Source organism: Salvelinus fontinalis, chromosome 3, assembly GCF_029448725.1.
Source record: "Salvelinus fontinalis isolate EN_2023a chromosome 3, ASM2944872v1, whole genome shotgun sequence".
Taxonomy (NCBI): domain Eukaryota; kingdom Metazoa; phylum Chordata; class Actinopteri; order Salmoniformes; family Salmonidae; genus Salvelinus; species Salvelinus fontinalis.
Genome location: NC_074667.1, coordinates 19,126,697 through 19,151,131, shown reverse-complemented (window position 1 = coordinate 19,151,131; position 24,435 = coordinate 19,126,697). Strand labels below are relative to the sequence as shown.

The window sequence follows — 24,435 nt, the reverse complement described above, 5'->3', positions numbered from 1 at the left end:
TCATGCGTTGTCTTGGCTGTGTGCTTAGGGTCAGTCTGAGGTCCTGAGCGCTCTGGAGCAGGTTTTTATCAAGGATCTGTCTGTACTTTTCTCTTTTCATCTTTCCATTGATCCTGACCAGTCTCCCAGTCCCTGCCACTGAAAAAACATCCCCACAGCATAATGCTGCCACCACCATACTTCACTGTAGGGATGGTGCCAGGTTTCCTCCAGACGTGACACTTGGCATTCAGGCCAAAGAGTTCAATCTTGGTTTCATCAGACCAGAGAATTTTGTTTCTCATGGTCTGAGAGTCCTTAAGGTGCCTTTTGGATAACTCCAAGCAGGCTGTCATGTGCCTTTAACCATAAAGGCCTGATTGGTGGAGTGTTGCAGAGATGGTTGTCCTTCTGTAAGGTTCTCCCATCTCAACAGAGGAACTCTGGAGCTCTGTCAGAGTGACCATCGGGTTCTTGGTCACCTCCCTGACCAAGCCCGTCGCCCCCTATTGCGCAGTTTGGCTGGGTGTCCAGCTCTAGGGAGAATCTTTATGGTTCCAAACTTCTTCCATTTTTAAGAATGATTGAGGCTATTGTATTCTTGGGGACCTTCAATCCTGCAGATATTTTTAGTACCCTTCCCTAGAGCTGTGCCTTGACACAAACCTGTCTCGGAGCGCTACGGACAGTTCCTTCCACCTTACATAGACAGGTGTGTGCCTTTCCAAATCATGTGCAATCAATTTAATTTACCACAGGTAATTTACCACAAGTATTGGCACCCGGAAGAAATGGCAGCAGTTTTACAGGGGCCTAAGCAATTGTGCTGCTATGTTTTTGGGGGGGGGGGGGGGGTTGCGTTATTTGTAACTTGTTTTGTACATAATGTTTCTGCCACCGTATCTTACGGCAAAAAAGAGCTTCTGGATATCAGGACAGCGATCACTCACCTCGGATTAGACAAAGATTTTTTTTCTTCAACATGCAGGATGCACAGACAACTGCGAACACCCGACAAGGCCAATATCCCCATTATTGGCATGAGAAAGAGACGCAGGTACAGAGGACACAGAGTGGGGTGCCTCGTAAGGATCCGCAGAAGGCGAGTGGGAAATCTGGCGTTACCGTCAATATTACTCGCCAACGTGCAATCATTGAACAATAAATTAGACGCGGTACGATTACGAATATCCTCCGAACGGGACATCAAAAACGGTAAAATCTTATGTGTCACGGAATTGTGGCTGAATGATGAAATGGATATTCAGCTAGCAGGATATACGCTGCACTGGCTAGATAGAACAGCACACTCCGGTAAGACGAGGGGGGGCGGTATGTGCATATTTGTAAACAACAGCTGGTGCACATTCATTGTAAGGTCTACACCTGTTGTATTCGGCGCACGTGACAAATACACTTTGATTTGAAGTATTCAACCCCGTGTCAATTCGTTAGAATCACTTTTTGCAGCGATTACAGCTGTAAGTCTTTCTGGGTAAGTCTCAACGAGCTTTCCACATCTGGATTGTACGATATTTTCACTTTGTTTTTATAATTCCTCAAGCTCTGTCAAGTTGGTTGTTGATCAAGTCTTGTCATAGATTTTCAAGCTGATATAAGTCAAAACACTCAGGAACATTCACTATCTTCTTGGTAAGCAACTTCAGTGTATTTTCGGCCTTGCGTTTAGGTTATTGTCCTGCTGAAAGGTACATTTTTCTCCCAGTGTCTGTTGGAAAGCAGACTGAACCAGGTTTTCCTCTGGGATTTTGCCTGTGCTTGGCTCTAATCATTAATATTTTTTTATCCCCCCCAAATTACATAGTCCTTTTATTTAACCTTTTATTTAACTTGGCAAGTCAGTTAAGAACAAATTCTTATTTACAATGACGGCCTACCCCAGCCAAACCCAGATGGCGCTGAGCCAATTGTGCGCTGCCCTATGTGCGCCGCCCTTGTCAATCAATGACAAGCATACCTATAACATGATGCAGCCATCACCATGCTTGAAAATATGAAGAGTGGTATCCTGTTATGTGTTTTATTGGATTTGCCCTAAACAGAACACTTTGTATTCAGGACATAAAGTTAATTTCTTTGCCACATTTTTTTCAGTTTTACTTTAGTGCCTTATTGCAAACAGGATGCATGTTTAGGGATATTTGTATTCTTTACAGGCTTCCTCCTTTTCACTCTTCCATTTTAGGTTAGTATTTTGGAGTAACACATGTTGATCCATCTTCAATTTTCTCCTATCGCAGCCATTTATCTCTAACTGTTGTCATGTCACCATTGGCCTCATGGTGAAATCCCTGAGCAGTTTCCTTCCTCTCCAGCAATGGAGTTAGGAAGCATCTTTGTAGTGACTGGGTTTATTAATACACCATCCAAAGTGTAATTAATAACTTCACCATGTTCAAAGAGATTTTTAATGTCTACTCTTTTTTTTGACCCATCTACCATTAGGTGCACTTCTTTGCGAGGCATTGTAAAACATCCCTGGTCATTGTAGTTGAATCAGTGTTTGAAATTCACTGCTCGATTGGGGTATAGAGAGAAGGCAGTCATTCAGAATGAATGTTAAACCCTATTGCACACAGTGACTCCATGCAACTTATTTATGTGACTTGTTAAGCACATTTTTACTCCTTAACTTATTTAGGCTTGCCATAACAAAGGGATTTAATACTTATTGACACAAGACATTTCACTTTTTAATTAATTTGAAAAATGTCTTCCACTTTGACATTATGGTGTATTATGTTTAGGCCAGTGACCCAATTTTTCTTTTTAAATTCAGGCTGTAACACAACAGATTGGAATAAGTCGAGGTGTGCAACTACTTTCTGAAGGCACTGTATCTCCGTATATGGGTGTATCTCTGCTAATTGTCTTATATGTCTGTGTGTGCTAGCTGACTTTGTGGTTTGTGTCCTAGATGACTGGTATGTTTATATGTGTGCTAGCTGACTGATATGTCTAACTGTGTGTCCTCCCTGTTTTGGATAGGAGTCGGAGCTGATCGAGAGTGTGGAGGAAGAGGGGAAGGAGGACTCAGCTCCCAACCAGGTGTGTGAGGAGGAGAAGTACATGGTCCAGGTCAGTTAGTCAGTTCTGCCAAACACTGACTTTCTAAGCCTTTCTACTTTACATACTGTACATACATCGATGGGACATTTATTAACATTTAGGATTCATTCAAGTCTGGGGTACAACTTCCTTTACGCTGCCATACGTTTTGTCTGAGAATAGTTAAAGCGACCCAATGCCAATGATCTAGGGCCGGTTTTCTGATACCAGATTTAGCTTGGACTAAAATGCATGCTCAATGGAGAAGCTTATGCCCAGTGCGGATCTAACAGCTGACATAAGGAGAGATGATGCGAGACCAGTGTTGTAAAATGTTTAGTTGTGGAACAACTGACTAGAGAAGTGTGGTTGAGCCTGGTTCCACTGTCACTTGGAAGCACAATGTATATATTTATGCAGGTTCTTTAAAAGTTGCTAGCTACTTTTAGCAAGGTGTTTAACAAACTGGTTTCATGAATTACATGCAACCACTGTCTGGCTCACTAGAAAACACATCACCAGCCTCTTGCTCACAACCCGTGTCTAGAGGAGCTGAAGAGAGGATCATCAAGCTAGGATAGCAAAAAAATAACATTACTCTTCAATATTGTGATGGGAAATGCATAGCGCAAATAATTTGGTTTTGCCGGATATTATTCATCCCAACCAAACAGGTTTTTTACATGGACAATACATTGAAGACAATTACTTGAAACAATAGAAAACAATGTAACATTGAAGAAACCAGGCCTGGTCTTCATAGCATATTTTGAAAAGGCCTTTGATAAAGTATGACTAGAATTTATATATAAATGGCTGGACTATTTAAATGTTGGTGTAAGTTATGTGTAGGAACCTCAGATGTTAATAATGGTTACTTCTCAGAAGGTATTCAACGGTTGTCCACTGTCTCCGTATATGTTTGTTGTGGCCATCGAAATGTTGGCTATTAAAATCAGATGCAGCAATAATAATAATAATATCAAGTGGTTAAAAATAAGTGTCAATGACTCTAGTTTTTCTTAAATCTGCAATCTCATTTGGCAACCAAGATCATTTCTCGAGCCTTTCTGGACTAAAACCTAATTATGTTAAGTGTACCATATTACGTATTGGATCGTTAAAATACACAACTTTTACATTACCGGTTAGCATACCAATAAAATGGTCAGATCAAATATTATAATTAATCTCAAATATACTATTTATGAAGAAACCATATGGAAACATTTCAATTTTTTGTTGTTGATTATCTTGACTGTTAGTGTGAATAGCTAGCAAACATACAGTGGGGAGAACAAGTATTTGATACACTGCTGATTTTGCAGGTTTTCCTACTTACAAAGCATGTAGAGGTCTGTAATTTTTATCATAGGTACACTTCAACTGTGAGAGACGGAATCTCACATTGTATGATTTTTAAGTAATTAATTTTCATTTTATTGCATGATATAAGTATTTGATACATCAGAAAAGCAGAACTTAATATTTGGTACAGAAACCTTTGTTTGCAATTACAGAGATCATACGTTTCCTGTGGTTCTTGACCAGGTTTGCACACACTGCAGCAGGGATTTTGGCCCACTCCTCCATACAGACCTTCTCCAGATCCTTCAGGTTTCGGGGCTGTCGCTGGGCAATACGGACTTTCAGCTCCCTCCAAATATTCTCTATTGGGTTTAGGTCTGGAGACTGGCTAGGCCACTCCAGGACCTTGAGATGCTTCTTACGGAGCCACTCCTTAGTTGCCCTGGCTGTGTGTTTCGGGTTGTTGTCATGCTGGAAGACCCAGCCACGACCCATCTTCAATGCTCTTACTGAGAGAAGGAGGTTGTTGGCCAAGATCTCGCGATACATGGCCCCATCCATCCTCCTCTCAAATCGGTGCAATCGTCCTGTCCCCTTTGCAGAAAAGCATCCCCAAAGAATGATGTTTCCACCTCCATGCTTCAGGGTTGGGATGGTGTTCTTGGGGTTGTACTCATCCTTCTTCTTCCTCCAAACACGGCGAGTGGAGTTTAGACCAAAAAGCTCTATTTTTGTCTCATCAGACCACATGACCTTCTCCCATTCCTCCTCTGGATCATCCAGATGGTCATTGGCAAACGTCCGACGGGCCTGGACATGCGCTGGCTTGAGCAGGGGGACCTTACGTGCGCTGCAGGATTTTAATCCATGACGGCGTAGTGTGTTACTAATGGTTTTCTTTGAGACTGTGGTCCCAAATATTATGGTGTTTCTATTCCAAGAAAAACGAAACCCTCAGAAAATATGGCGCTGTGCAACGTGACCGGTCAGGAGTAGGCTACTAAGAGCAAAATAATCCTAACATTTCCACACCCTAATTGTAGGCTAACCAATACCCAAACGGAGATTCAGTGAAAATAAAATGCTCATCGATTTATCAGTCCCTTGTCTCAGAGCAGCACGAAACGTGCTTAAATACTTGACCACACGCGGGTAGGCTATTGCTTCAAATCCTATTATAACAATTGGACGACTTTGGGTGATCCAGTAAGCAACAATTTGTTGCCTACTTAATTCTGAAAAATGAATCCGTAACTCTGCCAAGCCTACAAGCAAAGATGAACTGGTGAAGGCCATCAAGACGTATTGGCTTGAGAAACTGATGATACAACAAATACATTGATCATCTCAGCAAGGTTTTACCCGTGGTCGTTGGGCTGGGGAATCTCTCTCTCACACGCTCTCACACACGCACTTGCTGTCTTAACCTCTGAATGCTCGGCTATGAAAAGCCAACTGACATTTACTCCTAAGATGCTGACCGGTTGCTCGCTCTATAACCACTGTTTTATATTATTTATTGAATTCGATAAAAAAAAATGTTTAAAATGTATATGTTTATTAAGTAGTCGGGCTTGTCTCAGAGCAGCGCGAGACGGTGCTGAAATAGTTGACCACACGCGGGTAGGCTATTGCTTCAAATCCTATTGTAATAATTGGATGACTTTGGGAGTTTCAGTACGCAACAATTTGTTGCCTTCATTAGCCTACTTTATTCTTAAAAGAACTCCAGCACAGAGAGCCTTAAATAATTAAACAATACATAGATTGAATTCACAAATGCATTCGACTGTATTTAATATTGGCCATCAACCAAAAACACACCGTGGTAGAAATATGTTATTGAGTTTGAGAGAAAAAAATTAAGATTTTGATCCAAACCCATGAATGAGTGAGGCACTCAGCTTTATGTACAGTAGGTGCTGAGGCTATATGACTGCGCCATCAACTTGATTATTTAGCAGGCATCACTTGCTGCTTATATTCAGTTAACACATATCTTAAGAATATAATTTGAATATAATTTAACATTTTCATTTCTCTTAGAATAAAAACCTTTAGTGTAACAACCGTTTTAGTAAGTCATTTGCTACAGTCCAGTTACAGCTTCTTCTGACCAAGTAGAAACAAAAAAATAAGTGTATTGTTTTCGGGTTTGCGTGCAGGACAGTGGAATAGCAATTCTTACACTATTGTTCAAAATTCAATCACCTTCTTCATCCTCCAGTTAATTTAAATTCAATTTTGAAGTCGTGCACAATTATCAGTTTCATATCCCCCATTCATTGACAGCATTCATTCAGTTAGAGATACATTAGTGGCTTGGGACTCAAAAGCATAATCGGTGCTCTAAATCTCCCTTGCGCTTGTCTGGAGCAATGAAGCAGTGACGCAGGCTAACGTACTAAACCACAAATTACCTTTAACTCCCGAGGCATAATCTCAAAACTTTTTGAGGAACCACTGTATGTGGGGAACTCCAAGACTGTTGGAAAAGCATTCCAGGTGAAGCTGGTTGAGAGAATGCCAAGTGTGCAAAGCTGTCATCACGGCAAAGGGTGGCTACTTCGAAGATTCTAAAATATATTTTGATTTGTTTAAAAATGTTGCTTACTATATGATTCCATATGTGTTATTTCATTGTCTTGATGTCTTCATTATTATTCTACAATGTAGAAAATAGTACAAATAAAACCCTTGAATGAGTAGGTTAGCATAATAATAAAAATCCCCATCATAATCCGTCTGTTGAAGCTAGATATGTATTATAGCATGTGCTGCGTCTCAATCCACTGTATCTGCCAATGGCGGACTTCCGCATCAGACCATGAGACATCCCGAAAATTGGTCTTCTCACGAAGCGTCTGTAGTGTCCAAACGGTTTGGCATACAAACTAATAAGACCACTCTGGAACGATGACTCTCACCACAATGACGGTGTTCTCCGTTTTACTCTACAACCCCCTCCACAAACCTCACTAGACTTGTCTGAAGTCGGTATTGCCGATCTGACAATTTCTGTCTGTAGCGTCCGATTTAGTTTGGGCTACACACTAATATGACCCCTTTATTTAAAGGTGATACAGGTGCCCAACCTAACGCCATTGCTGTAAAGGAAGGAAACCGCTCACGATTATGACGGTTAGCCTGGTAGTTAGCCTGGTACCAGTTTAAAACATTTATGAAAGTGTATATATAGAAGTTATTTATTGCCAAAATGTTTTGTTAAATATTCTCATATCTGATAGAAGACAGGGCCCGGTTGCACAAAATATCTTTAAGTATATTTTCCCTTGATGTTTGCTGAGCTTTAAGTCAGTTGCACAAAACATTTTAAGGCAAATTTCCCCCTTTTTAATTAAGTTAAAAAGTTAAAGGTGCCCATGAGTTCACCTTAAGTGCTTCATTCAGTATAGATATCAAAGTAAACAGAATTTGTGGCGGTAAGTACTGTAGCTAAACGATGAAAGGTGCACAATCCATGGCTACAAAGCTTGCTTTCTAGCTAGCTGCCTACTATGTGTGCTAGCTTGACATGCTAAAAAGTAATAGAAACAAGTTGAGAAAAAAGTAACACATGTTTTATCTTATGAATCAATTTGTTTCTCCTGTCTTAAACGTAGAAGTTCTATTTTGCGATCTCAAAATAAATGTGATCTCTTAGAATGAATGTCTCAAGTCTTGAATGAATGTTTTTCCATGTATTAATCTGTTATTCAATGCATTTCTATGGGCTAATAGCAGTAAGGCAACATTCAATGTTTTATTTTTTGATACCTAAAGGGGTTCTAAAATTCTAAATCAAATAGCTAAATGATCCTTGGTATGACCATCCTAAATCAATACCAAAGGCTAGCTTAATAGAACCCAAACCCGGCTTAGACTTTTAAGGATTAACATGATTTTTAAATGACTACCCGATCTCTGCACCCCACACATACAATTATCTGTAAGGTCCCTGAGTTTTTGTTCTGAATATACAAAGCGTTATGTTTGGGGAAAATCCAACATAACACATCACTGAGTACCACTCTTCATATTTTCAATCATGGTGGTGGCTGCATCATGTTGTGTGTATGCTTGTCATCGGCGAGGACTAGGGAGGTTTTTAGGTTAAAAAGAACGGAATAGAGCTAAGCACAGGAAAAATCCTAGAGGAAAACCTGGTTCAGTCTGCTTTCCAACACACTGGGAGACATTCACCTTTCAGCAGGACAATAACCTAAAACACAAAGCCAATTATACAATAATATACACTGGAGTTGCTTCCCAAGACGACATTGAATTTTCCTAAGTGGCTTAGTTTCAGTGTTGACTTAAATCAGCTTAAATCTATGGCAGGGCTTGAAAATGGTTGTCTAGCAATGGCCAACAACCTACATGACTGAGCTTCAATCCAGGTGTGCAAAGCTCTTAGAGACTACAGGCGTCCGTCCGCCTGTTTCCCAGCCGAAACAGTTCGGTAGAGTTTGTGCATATATTATAAAAACATTTTGTTCATTTTTGACTTAGGCTAGTTTTTGGGGGGGATGTTCGGGCACATAAAACATTCTCTGGATGCAAGCCGAAGTTCAGAGCCAAACGCCTATGCCCCTTTGTCGGTCATTGGTCAACAGTAGGGATTCTTCAATAAAGTCTGTCATTCAATGAGAGACGACTCGTTTTCATAAAAAAAAATGTTTTAGAAAAATACTGCACCAAACTTACTTAAATGTAAAATTGGTTGTATACATATCTAATCAAGATATATTAGTGTTATATTTATTTTATGACGATTGTTGACAAAATAACACAACAAACACAACAAAGTGTGGAAAAGAGAAGGGGGGTGTGGTGAGTTTAGAAACAAATAATACTTTTCCCAAAGTTTTATGTATGTGTAATTTAAAAAAAGCTAGGATAGCTCACTGCAGCTAACCCCTCAGAAATTGATAGTTGGCTGTCAGCTTGACTTAAACACTTAACTTTAGCACACTGTTCTCTGATTGGCTAAACGGACTGTCTACTCTCAAGTCTTTAGCTAAGATATGACATGTTGCATTTTGGAAACTCCTCCAGCAGCCGACATGCGATGTTCTAAAACTACACCATTCAGATCAAGCAAACTTTGTTCTAAATCTGCATCAAATAGTCTCGGGTGTTAAATGTGAACCGGGCTTTAGTCTGTGTCCGGGAAACCAAACCAGCCTCCTAACATTTTCTACTGACAGCTGCTGTTGCAATGGCTAGGATAGTGACAGGTTTTAACCACTCCTCTTACTCTTGTCCCTCTCCCCCCCCCTCTCCAGAATGTGATTCCCCAGCAGCTGCTGGACCAGTACCTTTCCATGACGGACCCGGCACGGGCCCAGACGGTAGACACAGAGATTGCCAAGCACTGTGCGTTCAGCCTGCCCGGCGTAGCCCTCACCCTGGGCCAACAGAACTGGCACTGCCTCAAGGACACCTACGAGACCCTCGCCACTGACGTACAGGTGTGTGCTTTTTGGGAGGCACTCCCATATCTTTATTTTGGGCTATACAGGTGGGGCCATGACCTGGGTTGTGTTCATTAAGCACCAAAACTGACAAACACGAAAAGTACAATTTATTGTTCAATAAGAAACGCTAATTTTCCATTGCGAAGCGTTTTTGTTTTACAAGTTTTCAGTTGCGTGCCCTAATGAACATGACCCAGGACACTGGGTTCTAAAGGCACTGACAGTGGGCAGGGTGACCCATTCATTTTTAATGAAGCCTATGCAGGGTTGCAATTATATCGAAGCGGAGCGGTCAATGGTGCGTGTGCCTATGAAAGAAAAATAGGAGGCGGAGAAAATAGGATCCTGCTCTATTTTTAAAGCTGTCGTTAATGAACAATTACAGTAGAAAACGTAGCCTGCGTGATGATACGTCAGCACGTACCTGTACATCCAACAGCAGGACCAGCTAACTTGCCTGCTAGCTAGTTGGCTAACACTCCGTTTACAGAGTCACGTTTAACAATAATTTAAAAAAAATATTGTTTGCTAATCCACTTTTGGATTAATAATTTGTGTTGCATGTAAATACAGTTGAAGTCGTAAGTTTACATACACTTATGTTGGAGTCATTAAAACTCATTTTTAAACCACTCCACAAATGTCTTGTTAACAAACAATAGTTTTGGCAAGTCGGTTAGGACATCTACTTTGTGCATGACAAAAGTAATTTTTCCAACAATTGTTTACAGACAGATTATTTCACTTATAATTCACTGTATCCTAATTCCAGTGGGTCAGACGTTTACATACACTAACTTGACTGTGCCTTTTTAAACAGCTTGGGAAATTCCAGAAAATTATGTCATGGCTTTAGAAGCTTCTGATAGGCTAATTGACATAATTTGAGTCACTTAGAGGTGTACCTGTGGATGTATTTCAATGCCTACCTTCAAACTCAGTGACTCTTTGCTTGACATCATGGGAAAATCTAAATAAATCAGCCAAGACCTCAGAAAAACTATTGTAGACCTCCACAAGTCTGGTTCATCCTAGGGAGCCATTTCCAAATGCCTGAAGGTACCACGATCATCTGTACAAACAATAGTTTGCAAGTATAAACACCATGAGACCACACAGCCGTCATACCGCTCAGGAAGGAGACGCGTTCTGTCTCCTAGAGATGAACGTACTTTGGTGCAAAAAGTGCATATCAATCCCAGAACAACAGCAAAGGACCTTGTGAAGATGCTGGAGGAAACGGGTACAAAAGTATCTATATCCACAGTAAAACGAGTGCTATATCGACATAACCTGAAAAACCGCTCAGCAAGGAAGAAGTCACTGCTCCAAAACCCCCATTAAAAAAGACAGACTACAGTTTGCAACTGCACATGGGGACAAAGTTCGTACTTTTTGGAGAAATGTCCTCTGGTCTGATGAAACTAAAATAGATCTGTTTGGCTATAATGACCATGTTTCTGTTTGGAGGAAAAAGGGGGAGGCTTGCAAGCCGAAGAACACCATCTCAACCGTAAAGCACGGGGTGGCAGCATCATGTTGTGGGGGGTGCTTTTCTGCAGGAGGGACTGGTGCACTTCACAAAATAGATGGCATTATGTGGATATATTGACGCAACATCTCAAGACATCAGTCAGGAAGTTAGAGCTTGGTCACAAATGGGTCTTCCAAATGGACAATGACCCCAAGCATACTTCCAAAGTTGTGGCAAAATGGCTTAAGGACAACAAAGTCAAGGTATTGGAGTGGCCATCACAAAGCCCTGACCTCAATCCTATAGAACATTTGTGGGCAGAACTGAAAAAGCGTGTGTGTGCAAGGAGGCCTACAAACCTGACTCAGTTACACCAGCTCTGTCAGGAGGAATGGGCCAAAATTCACCCAACTTATTGTGGGAAGGTTGTGGAAGGTTACCTGAAACGTTTGACCCAAGTTAAGCAATTTAAAGGCAATGCTACCAAGTACTAATTGAGTGTTTGTAAACTTCTGACCCACTGGGAATGTGATGAAAGAAATAAAAGCTGAAATAAATCATTATCTCTACTATTATTCTGACTTTTTACATTCTTAAAATAAAGTGGTGATCCTAACTGACCTAAGACAGGGATTTTTTACTAGGATTAAATGTCAGGAATTGTGGAAAAACTGAGTTTAAATGTATTTGGCTAAGGTGTATTTAAACTTTAGACTTCAACTGTAGCTCGTCTATTTTGTTATCCATTGATTGTACATTGTCTAACAGATTACCCACTCGCCGTCGGATCCTTACAAGGCACCCTGACCTATGTCGTTGATATCTCCGTCTCTTTCTCATGCGAATGACAGGGATTTGTCCGAATTGTCCGAATTGTTAAAGAAAAAAAAATTGTCAATTAATAGCTGTCCTGATATCCAGAAGCTCTTTTCGGTCATAAGAGACGGTGGCAGAAACATTATGTACAAAAATAAATTACAAATCACGCGAAAAAAGACCCACAATAGCACAATTGGTTAGGAGTCCGTAAAACGGCAGCCATCTCCTCCGGCGCCAATCTTTTAATTGTAACTGCTTGGTTTCCAACAAAAATAAATACAGCTTTTAAAATGTATCAGACTGTGAGGTGTGAAAGTGAACAACACGCCATGTGTTAACATAATCTCATCATTAGAGATTGATGCACTGATACCCGTCAGAAAGCAACGGTTAGATTTGTTTGTATGTACGTTGCTATGCAAATGACAAGTACAGTGACTGCTTGGTAACAGCGCTCATGATGTAATATGGAGTTATTAGTTTGCAACCAAAATCAATACAGCTTGTCATTTTCACTTAAAAGTTCAAACCTCCCAACAAACTATAATGAGAAACATGAAACCTTCCTAAATGCTGGATGATTCAAATGCTAAGAAACCTGGCGTGATCACAGTGTTTGAGTCTCAGAGAGCCGTTACTCCTACCTAGGCAGAGGGACACACCATAGCAGAACCATTATTACATCCGCTTAATGTAGCCCTAAACACTTTCCTCATCTCATGATCTTGGTCACACAGACTTCACAGAGGAGGACTCAAAGGGCTCTTCCACCAAGGCAGTGTGTGGGGGTGGATATATGGCCTTACAAAGTCTGGCCTGGATGTGGGTTAGGAGAAGAGAGGGTGTGTTCTGTTCGTACTGTAGTAGAGTGTCAGGTGAATAGTGGAGGAATCTGCTGTCTCTGCCGCAAACTAAAGAGGTTAAGGCTTAACTTCAGTTACTTTTGTGAAGAATAGTGGATTGTTAGATTTATTATTCAATGAGTGGTATTGCAGCTTGGCTGAGGTATGGAGTGGCTGTGTTCGCCTGTGTAGTCGTTGACCGAGTCATATCAGCCATTTCCTTTGTGTTTTAACTCACTGACATGTGGAAAAGTCTTATTTTGGTGTCGGGCCAAGCTAATCTTCTGTCTTTATATTCATTACCACTACAGTGGAAGGTGCGCCGTACGCTGGCGTTCTCCATCCACGAGCTGGCGGTGATCCTGGGAGACCAGCTTACGGCGGCCGACCTGGTGCCCATCTTCAACGGCTTCCTCAAGGACCTGGACGAGGTGCGCATCGGCGTGCTCAAACACCTCTATGACTTCCTTAAGGTGAGACCACCATACATGTAACAAGGAAACTGTGAAGCGACTCTAAATCATCTATCTACATGTTGGTCCACTTGCTGTGCTGTTTTACTAGCCTGGTCCAAGATCTGTTTGTGCTCTTGCCAACGCCATTACTCATTGTCAAGCCAAATATTGACAATGAGTTGGTGTTATAGCACAAACAGACTGGAACTTTTAGCTGCCACATGGTTAATCTAGATTGGATTTATACTGAAACAAAAATTAACACAACAATTTCAAACATTTTACTGAGCGTCCAGCTCATATAATTGTATTGCAGTTTTTTTTAATCCAGGTAAATTGACAGAACACATTCTCATTTACAGCAACAACCTGGGGAATAGTGATAAATTAGCCAATTGTAAACTGGGGATGATTAGGGACCATATGAGTACCAGATTGGGAATTTAGCCAGGACACTAGGGTTAACATCCCTACTCTTACGATAAGTGCCATGGGATCTTTAGTGACCACAGAGAGTCAAGACACCCGTTTAACGTCCCATCTGAAAGACGGCACCCTACACAGGGCAATGGGATATTTTTTAGACCAGAGGAAATGGTGCCTCCTACTGTCCCTCCAACACCACTTCCAGCAGCATCTGGTCTCCTATCTAGGGACTGACCAGGACCAACCCTGCTTAGCTTCAGAAGCAAGCCAGCAGTGGGATGCAGGGTGGTATTCTACTGGCATATAAGGAAATCAGTCAATTGAAATACATTCATTTTACCCTAAACTATGGATTTCACATGACTGGAAATACAGATATGCAGCTGTTAGTCACAGATACCATTAAAAAAAGTAGGGGTGTGACCACATTTGCCACATGCAGCGCAACACATCTCCTTCACATAGAGTTGATCAGGCCTGTGTAATGTTGTCCTATTCCTCTTACATTTACATTTACATTTAAGTCATTTAGCAGACGCTCTTATCCAGAGCGACTTACAAATTGGAAAGTTCATACATATTCATCCTGGTCCCCCCGTGGGGAATGAACCCACAACCCTGGCGTTGCAAGCGCCATGCTCTACCAACTGAGCCACACAACTGAGCCACACACAACCTCTTCAATGGTTGTGCGAAGTTGCTGGATGTTGGCTGGAACTGGAACACGCTGTCATACACATTGATCCAGAGCATCCCAAACATGTTCAATGAGTGACATGTCTGGTAAGTATGCAGGCCATGTAAGAACTGGGACATTTTCATCTTCCATTAATTGTGTACAGATCTTTGCAACATGGGGCTGTGCATTATCATCCTGAAACATGAGGCAATGGCGGCAGATGAATGGCACGGCAATGGGCCGCAGGATCTCGTCATTGTATTTCTGTGCATTTTAAATCGCCATCGATAAAATGCTATTTTGTCCGTAGCTTATGCCTGCCCATACCATAACCCCACCGCCACCATGGGGCACTCTGTTCACAACGTTGACATCGGCAAACCGCTCGACCCACATCACGCCAGTTGGCCGTACTGCCAAATTCTCTAAAACAATGTTAGAGGTAGAGAAATTAACATTCAATTCTCTGGCAACAGTTCTGGTTGACATTCCTGTGGCCAGCATGCCAATTTCACGCACCCTCAAAACTTGATACATCTGTGGCATTGTGTTGTGTGACAAAACTGCACATTTTAAAGTGGTATTTTACCCAGCAGAAGGTGCACCTGTGTAATGATCATGCTGTTTAATCAGCTTCTTGATATACCACACCTGTCAAGTGGATGGATTATCTTGGCAAAGGAGAAATGCTCACTAACAGGGATGCAAACAAATTTGTTCATGTAATTTGAGAGAAATAAGCTTTTTGTGCATATGGAACATTTCAGAGATTTTATTTCAGCTCATGAAACATGGGACCTACAATTTATATGTTGCGTTTTATATTTTTGTTCAGCGTAGATTTAGATGGCTATCTGATGCACTGCATGATAGTCACCTTTTTATGTGAGGCATTTGTAGAATGCTTCCTGACTTGACCTGTGTACTGAGTTTATATGGTTGTCACAGAACAGATTGTCTTTCACAATAACAATATGGTTGGTCTAGAGGTGGAGAGACATTTGTATTTGTGTCTTTTCAGTCTTAAACGTGTTGCCTCCATTTATTTTGAAACATGTGCCTTTTGTCACTAATAAAAGATAATATGTTGTCCAGGGGTTTTGTAACAATGAATACTGCTCACTTTGGTGAGACATGATAACTTGGATCTGTGGTATTTCAGCTGTCTGTATCTTCTGTCTTGTCTGTGGCAGTTACTCCATGCTGAGAAGAGGAGAGAGTACCTGTACCAGCTGCAGGAGTTCATGGTGACAGACAACAGCCGCAACTGGAGGTTTAGATACGAGCTGGCCGAGTAAGTCTCCCGTTAATTTAGATCAGGGCCAATCTTTGTCATTCATTTAGGATTGAGTCCTCCATATTTCTCCCTAGAGGGCCCACTTGCCACAAGTCTCTGATGGCATGCACCATTTTAGTAGTCAACTTGCATGGGCCTTTCAATGGCTTAGGGAGGGATCACAGAGTTCCATCCAGCCGCGTCCTCAGAGAATGCGCAGACCAGCTGGCAGGAGTGTGTACGGACATATTCAACCTCTCCCTATTCCGGTCTGTCATCCCCACTGGCTTCAAGATGTCCACCATTGTTCTGGTACCCAAGCAAGCAAAGGTAACTGAACTAAATGACTATTGCCCCGTAGTACTCAATTCTGTCATCTTGAAGTGCTTTGAGAGGCTAATCAAGGACCATATCATCTTCACCTTACCTGACATCCTCGACCCATTACAATTTGCATACTGCCCCAACAGATCCATGGATGACGCAATAGCCACTGCACAGCACAATGCCCTATCCCACCTGATTTAAGAGAAATACCTATGTGAGAATGCTGTTCATCGACTACAGATAGGCTTTTCAACATCACTAAGCTCAGGGCCCTGGGACTAAACTCCTCCCTGTGCAACTGGGTCCTAGACTTCCTGACGGGTCTCCCATAGGCGGTGAGGGTAGGCAACAACATCTCTGTCCCACGCTGATCCTCCACACAAGAGCCCCCCCAGGGATGTGTGCTAAGCCCTGTTCGGTAACCCCTGTACACTCATGACTGTGTGGCTAAGCACAACTCCAAATCTTGCTGATAACACAAGTGTTAGGCCTGATCACCAACAACGACAAGAGCCTACAAGAGGTTAGTGCCCTAGCTGAGTGGTACCAGGTAAATAACCTCACCTCTCAATGTCAACAAAAGCTGACAGTGGACAACAGGAGACAGCAGAGAGAGCACGCCTCCATCCACATCGACGGGGCCGTAGTGGAGGGTGTTACTTGCCCTAACAAGAAAAAAAATGTTGCTCAAACAGAAGGGGGAACTGAGTCACTGACAAAAACCAAAACAAAACAGGTGGTGTTTTAGGAAGGGTTCTGAAAGACAGTCATGGGGGTGTCTACTTAACTAGCAACAACTCCTGGAACCTGAAAGACACCCACCATGAGCACCCACTGAATTTGCCCAAGAAGTGGCAATCAAAAGAAAAACCTACACCAATCGTAGACAGGAAGCAAACCAAAAAGGTGGAGCAAAACGGAAATCAGATAAAGGAATGTTTATCGAGAAATCAAAATAGGGAGAGCCAACTAAAGGTGTTAACCCTCTGCATCTACACTATACAGTGCATTCGGAAAGTATTCAGACTCCTTCACTTTTTCCACATTTTGTTATGTTACAGCCTTATTCTGAAATGGATTCAATAATTTTTTCCCCCCCTCGTCAATCTACACACAATACTCCATAATGACGACGCAGTATTCAGACCTATGAGACTCAAAATGGGGCTCAGGTGCATCATGTTTACATTGATCATCATTGATGTTTCTACAACTTGATTGGAGTCCACCTGTGGTAAATTCAATTAATTTGACATTATTTGGAAAGGCACACACCTGTCTATATAAGGTCCCACAGTTGACAGTGTATGTCAGAGCAAAAACCAAGCCATGGGGTCGAAGGAATTGTCCGCAGACCGCCAAGAAGGATTGTGTCGAGGCACATATATCTGGTGATGAGTACCAAAAAATGTCTGCAGCATTGAAGGTCCCCAAGAACACAGTGGCCTCCCATCATTCTTAAATGGAAGAAGTTTGGATCCACCGAGACTCTTCCTAGAGCTGGCCGCCCAGCCAAACTGAGCATTCGGAGGAGAAGGGCTTTGGTCAGGGAGTTGACCAAGAACCCAATGGTCACCCTGGCAGAGCTTCAGAGTTCCTCTGTGGAGATGGGAGAACCTTCCAGAAGGACAACCATCTCTGCAGCACTCCACCAATCAGGCCACCAACAGGACAACGACCCTAAGCACACACCCAGGACAAAGCAGGAGTAGCTCCGGGACAAGTCTCTGAATGTCCTTGAGTGGCCCAGCCAGAGCCCGGACTTGAATCCAATCTAACATCTCCGGAGAGACCTGAAAATAGCTGTGCATCGACGCTCCCCATCCAACCTGACAGAGCTTGAGAGGATTTGCAGAGAAAAATAGGAGAAACTCCCCAAATACAGGTGTGCCAAGCTTGTAGTGTCATAACCAAGAAGACTCTAGGCTGTAATCTCTGCCAAAGGTGCTTCAATTAAGTACTAAGTAAAGGGTCTGAATACTTATGTAAATGTGATTAAAAAAATATATACATTTGCGTTAATTTCTCAACCTGTTTTTGCTGTGTTATTATGGGGTATTGTGTGTAGTGTAGTTTAAAACATTTTTTAAATCAATTTTAGAGTAAGCCTGTAATGTAAAAAAAAAAAAAAAAAAAAAAGTCAAGGGATCTTGAATACTTTCCAAATGCACTGTAAATGCAGCAGCAATACCACCCTGCATCCCACTGCTGGCTTGCTTCTGAAGCTAAGCAGGGTTGGTCCTGTTCATCCCTGGATGGGAGACCAGATTCTGCTAGAAGTGGTGTTGGAATGCCAGTAGGAAGGCACCCTTTCCTTTGGTCTACAAATAGATCCCAGGGCAGTGATTAGAGACATTGCCCTGTGTAGGGTGCCGTCTTAAACTAGTGTCCTGACTCTCTGTGCTCACTAAAGATCCCATGGCACTTATCGTAAGAGTAGGGGTGTTAACCCCGGTGTTCTGGCTAAATTCCCAATCTGGCCTTTATACCATCATGGACACCTAATCATCCCCAGAGAAATAAAAGCTGAAATAAATCATTCTCTCTACTATTATTCTGACATTTCACATTCTTAAAATAAAGTGGTGATCCTAACTGACCTAAAACAGGGAATTGTTACTAGGATTAAATGTCAGGAATTGTGAAAAACTGAGTTTAAATGTATTTGGCTAAGGTGTATGTAAACTGCCGACTTATACTGTAACTACTGCTGTACACACCTTTTCTATTCATATACTGTCCATACACACCATTTATTTATATTCCGGGCTCTGACATTGCTCTCTCTGATTTCTATTATATATTTTTGGGGATTGTGTGTGTATTGATATTGTATTACTTGCACTGTTGGAGTTAGAAACCTAAGCAGTTCACTGCACCCGTGACAACATCTGCAAATCTGTGTATGCAGCCAATGAATTATACTCCTTAGCAGCACGGCATATGGCAGTAAATCACTAACATAAAAAAATAAGAAAACGGACTACTTTTAAGATGGACAAAGCTCTCCATGGTGCCTGCCTGGTCCCATAACTGATAGTACTGTTTCCCACTCCATTGCACATTGTCAAGCCAAACATGAAAATGAGTTAGTGACAAGGACTATGTATGATAGCACAAACATGCTGTCACAAAAGCAGTCAATGGAAAAGATGGCAGGTGCGCCATCTAACTTAGTGCTCCCAAATCATATAGCAATATTGTTGGGCCTCACTTGTGGAGTGAAGACCTCAGAAAAACAGCTTTTCTTTTTTTTAGGATGACCCCTATACGTTAGAGCCCGCGTGTGTTGAACAGAATTTCTCCCATGTGTCCACAGGCAGCTTATCCTGATCATAGAGTTGTACAGCCACTACGATGTGTATGACTACCTCAGACAAATAGCACTGACCCTCTGCTCAGACAAAGTGTCGGAAGTTCGGTGGATCTCTTACAAGCTGGTAGGCATGCCGTTTTGTACTCGTGTTATTGGAACTGTAACTGTGTTGAATTATCTTCTTTTTTTTTATTGAACAACTTAAAGTAGTAATTGTGCTGAATGATATGAGTGTGAGTGTCTGTATTGTGTCAATTGGGGTATTTCTGATGTTGCAAACTTCTGTGGAAGTAGACAATTATTATCTCATCTTAATGCAGTGGCCCTGCCTGCCTTTTTAAAATGGAAAGCACCAAAACGTTGCTTGTGTCCCAAATGGCACCCGAGTATTCCCTATAGACGGGATAGCAGACATGTTGTTGTGATTCTGGATGGCCAGATAACTAGCGACAATGAGAAGAAGCTGCCATGTGGGGAATCGGTGGTGGCTCGTTTCAGTTAGTTGTATCTTGTTCTTGATACCATGCATTGTTTTGAGGTATTTTGACTGATGTCATACCTATGCTAAAATGGCCAACATTCGCTGGCTAGTTAACCAATAACTAATGATGTATTCGAGAGAAGTGCTCATTGTGCAAATGTATTTATGTTTTCAATAGACAAACTATAGTTTACATATTATCAACAATCTAAGCCAACCCTGTCTGTGTTGCCCCATAGTTGCACACGCGTCGGTTTTGTTGCTAAACAACCAACCCGTCTATAATGCAGTACTTTTGACCAGGGCCCATTAGGCTCTGGTCAAAAGTAGTGTACAATATAGGGAATAAGGTGCCATTTGGGACGCAGCCTCTGTCTCATCCTTGTCTCGTCCATCCTAGGTGGTGGAGATCTTACAGAAGATGTATGCATGTGGAGCCCATGACCTGGGCCTGAACTTCATCAACGAGCTCATCGTCCGCTTCTGCCACTGTCCCAAGTGGGTGGGCCGCCAGGCCTTTGCCTTTATCTGCCAGGTCAGGACAATGTTTTGTTCACGAAATGTCAATATATGAAAATCTGTACAAACACCATTTCCAATAGCTGCTGCGTTCAGATTTTTTTTTTTGTGAAATTCCGTCAGCAGTGCCTGCCATAGCACTATTCTGAAAGAATGCAGGTGTGAAGATTGTATGGCCATTGTTGACTGCTGGGTCATGTTCATTAGGCACCAAATGGAAATAAACTGACTGCAAAAGCGAGGGACTACCTAGAGCAGGGGTGTCCAACCCTGTTCCTGGAGAGCTACCGTCCTGTAGGTTTTCGTTCCAAACCCAGTTGTAACTAACCTGGTTCAGCGTTTCAACCAGTTAATTATTATAATCAGATGTGGTAGATCAGGGTTGGAGTGTGAACCTACAGGATGGTAGCTCTCCAGAAACAGGGTTGGAGAGCCCTGACCTAGAGTAGTCCAATAAGAAACTCTAATATTGTTTTCCATTGGAAAATAGTCAAACAAATTATTTAGCATTCCCTAATGAATACAACCCTGCTCTCCATGTGTCATCTGTCTTGTCTCACTATTTAAGTTGGTTTGTATTAACTCATTCTCCGCTGTGTTCCCCAGGCCATAGTGGAAGAGGACTGTATGCCAATGGACCAGTTTGCCCAGCACCTCCTCCCCAGTCTACTCAGCCTATCGTCGGACCCAGTCGCCAACGTCCGTGTGCTGGTGGCCAAAGCACTGCGTCAGAGTGTAATGGAGAAAGGTAAAGACTGGGTGGTGTAGGATGAAGTTGCCCCTAGATGCTGATATGTGGTCAGTTAAGCATTTTCCCAACTAATGGTTCAGTTAGGACTGGGGGATGGAGAGCTAATCCTAGATCTGTACCTAGGTAAAACTTCACCCCAAAGCAGACTGTGCCCTCTATGCACCCAAGAATAAAATACATATTTATTTGCCGCCGAGAGGGAATATGTCTTGTACATTTTTAAGCATTGGCTATATAAAAACCAATGGCACACGTTCAAGCTATTGCTTGACAAACTCCTGGGTATAAGCTAAAGATGGCTAAATTGGACACTGATGACAGTTGGTGTACTATAGTTGTAGTACGTTGTCTTTCCCAGTGCAACAAATGTATCTCTCGTGGCATAGTGGTGTTTTGGCTCCTCCCAAAATGTGTGATGCAGTATTTTCCATTATCCAAACGAGCATACAACTTAGAATATTGTTTTCCCTCTCTCTCTTCTGTGGACTATTTGCTCCCTTCATTTTGTTGGTAATGTTTTCCCTCATTGTTCCCCTTTTTCTTTTCATATTTCCCAATTTTCCTACGTTCTTATATTCCTTTTTAATTATGTAAAGAGTGTTGTGACCATAGAAATATTACTCCCCACCGGTCCACTTATTATGGCCTCATTGATTTGAATTGAATGGGGGCACACGTTCTATTCATTCTATTTCTAGGGTTGTGACGCATGTAAAATGCACTTTAAATAAATGTTGACTTTACTTGGCTCTCTCTGCAGCGTACTTTAAAGAGCCAGGCAGTGCCTACTCAGACGAGCTGGAGGAGACTGTGATGGCCCTGCAGGCGGACAAGGACCGAGACGTACGCTTCTTTGCCAGCCAGGATCCCAACATGGCCCTTATGGACACGGCTGCCTTGATCTAGACCCAGCCAGCCAGCTCCGCACGCACAAAACAACTATCACCAGCAGCACTGATACCACTCAAACATACATGCATATACTCACATACATACAATCATTCATGTTCTCTCTCTCAAACATACACACACTATCATACATGCACACTCATGTGAATACTGACATGTATCATACATAAATGCATGCTCACCAACACACACACACGTACAGATGCACATACCCAAGTGTTTGCACATACACATCATGTGAAACAAGCACTCTAATCTCTGGGACTCCTCCCATTTAGAGAACAATGAACAGGACTTGGGGATGGGGGGCTAGATGGAGCCCACTGTAGTAGCAAACAGTGTGACACCTCTTCCGGGACTCAAATTCTCCTCCTACCCACATTAGCATCCTAAGACTGAGACCCTGTAATCACAGACCACTTGTCGCTAAACCCGACAAGCATTCTCTCTCTCCAAAGCTAATAGTACATTTGTGATAATTGTGTGTTTGATTTCTATTTCCCGCTTTTCTCTGGATTTCTAAACGACTACAAAATGACAACTGACAACCTGATTATTCTGATGTGCGCTTAAACTCAGGGGGACTCGGTCTGAAAACGGCAACTAGTTAAGCTAAACCAGCCACTGCAAAATGGGGTTGGATCCCAGGTGGAAATCAACCCACTGAGCGGCTCGGCTCTTGTCCCATCGTCGCTTCACCTCCACCCCTCCGTGTCCAGGCGGCTCTCTCAGGTCCTTTTGACTCATCTCGGTTTATCTCTCTTTCTTCCTCTCTTCATCTTGTCTTCATGGGCCACTGTCACCACTACTGCTCAGGAGAAGGAACAACTGCATCACTCGGCACTCCTAAGTCATATTGGACACTTTATTGGCAGAGCAAAAGATCATAATGAACTCATGGCTTCTTCCCCCTCTGCGTTTGCCATGCCAATAATGTGTACCTATCTCCCATTTTTGGCAGAGACCAACGAAATACCTCTGTCCGGACATGACTTGGGCCAGTTTTGTCGTGGAAGTGGAGTTTGGGGCTTTTAGAATTGGGTGCAATGTTTTACAATGTTGCCGATAGAAATATAATGTATGGACAGACATGAGAAAAATGCTTACACAATGCATCACAATCTGTACATTATATAAGGTTGCTGTCCCTGAAAAAGCCTTTGGTGTCAGCTGGACTTGCAAGTCCTTGGCTGCATCCCAAATGACTTGTAGAAAGAAGAAGCAGAAAAAGAGAATTGGAGATTGATAGCACAATGTTGGTTATGCATGTGTTTTTTTTTCAATGGCCGAAAAGGTTAAAGCCCTGTGAAAAGCGCTCCCCCTTATCCACTTCCACATAGTGGATTCCAATCCCATTTTGGTCGACACCATGATAGCAGATTTATGGTCAAATGGTAGCTTTTTCGGTAAGTCGGACCACTGACCACAATTGTACAGTATAGGAATGGTTGTGTGCCCTGGTTGTGCACCCAGGGTTTGTGTTCCAAGATGCTCTGACCGCTATGTACGTTCGAGAAGAAGTAACTTCCAAACATTGGCAAGCATTGTATAGCTCAACCAATGGAGCCAGTTTTTTTGAGGACCCAAGGCCAGTTTTAGGGGTTTCTGTAGAGACATGAGTGTGAATATAATGGGAGCAGTCACCAAGTCACTTTTGTAGTAGTTTGAATCTCTTTTTTTTTCTCCTGTGTTCATGGCAACTGATTTTTGACCATAGACACGACTTGAGAACTTAAAACTGATTTTGGTGTGGCGTGCATCACACGTCTCTCTTCCATGTTATGGAATAGTTCACTGCGCTATCGCAGTAGCCTACCTAACTCATCTCATCTGTCTGCAATTTGTGCCCATCTTGTTTTTTTTAATGTGGTAGAACTGTTAATATATGCATTTTATGAAATGTATTTTTATTTTCAATTATGTACCATTGTTCAAAGATTTTATATCCTAACTTTGCAATTCACAACCTTTGTAATATTCAATGGTTTCTTTTAAAGACGTTTTATGTATTGTTATTTTTAGTATTCTGTAATTAAAATGATAATATAAATCAGAAAAATCAAGATGTGGAATGTGTAGCCTGACTCCAAACTAACCTTGGAAAACCAACAAATGAGTCACAGCATTCTGTCACACCTGCAACACAGATTTTTTATAGAATATAAAACGCAAAAAGTAAAACGCAAAAAGTAGGCCTGACCTTAAAAGATTAGATATTTTTCAACTATGAGGCTGTGTTATTGTTGCGCATCCACAAAATGGAAAATGGATGAAGGTTGTGATTGCGGCTTGCTATTCAAGGCATTCTTGCTGTATCTGCAGGAA

At 42.0% G+C, this 24,435-nt stretch overlaps 1 protein-coding gene across 2 annotated transcripts in view; it reads left to right on the top strand.

Annotated features, from left to right (window-relative positions):
* LOC129840551 (serine/threonine-protein phosphatase 4 regulatory subunit 1-like) overlaps positions 1–24,173 on the top strand; it is a 47,688-nt gene extending 23,515 nt beyond the window's left edge. Inside the window, exons 13-20 of one of the 2 annotated variants that reach the window (XM_055908520.1) lie at positions 2,989–3,048; positions 9,645–9,830; positions 13,283–13,444; positions 15,725–15,825; positions 19,454–19,574; positions 20,332–20,466; positions 21,057–21,198; positions 21,962–24,173. In XM_055908520.1, the coding sequence (XP_055764495.1) occupies positions 2,989–3,048; positions 9,645–9,830; positions 13,283–13,444; positions 15,725–15,825; positions 19,454–19,574; positions 20,332–20,466; positions 21,057–21,198; positions 21,962–22,107 (1,053 nt within the window). In that variant the 3' untranslated portion in view covers positions 22,108–24,173. Of the gene's footprint in view, positions 1–2,988; positions 3,079–9,644; positions 9,831–13,282; positions 13,445–15,724; positions 15,826–19,453; positions 19,575–20,331; positions 20,467–21,056; positions 21,199–21,961 lie in introns of both variants that reach the window. The other variant, XM_055908510.1, reaches the window with a different exon arrangement.
* The last annotated feature ends 262 nt before the right edge of the window (positions 24,174–24,435 follow it).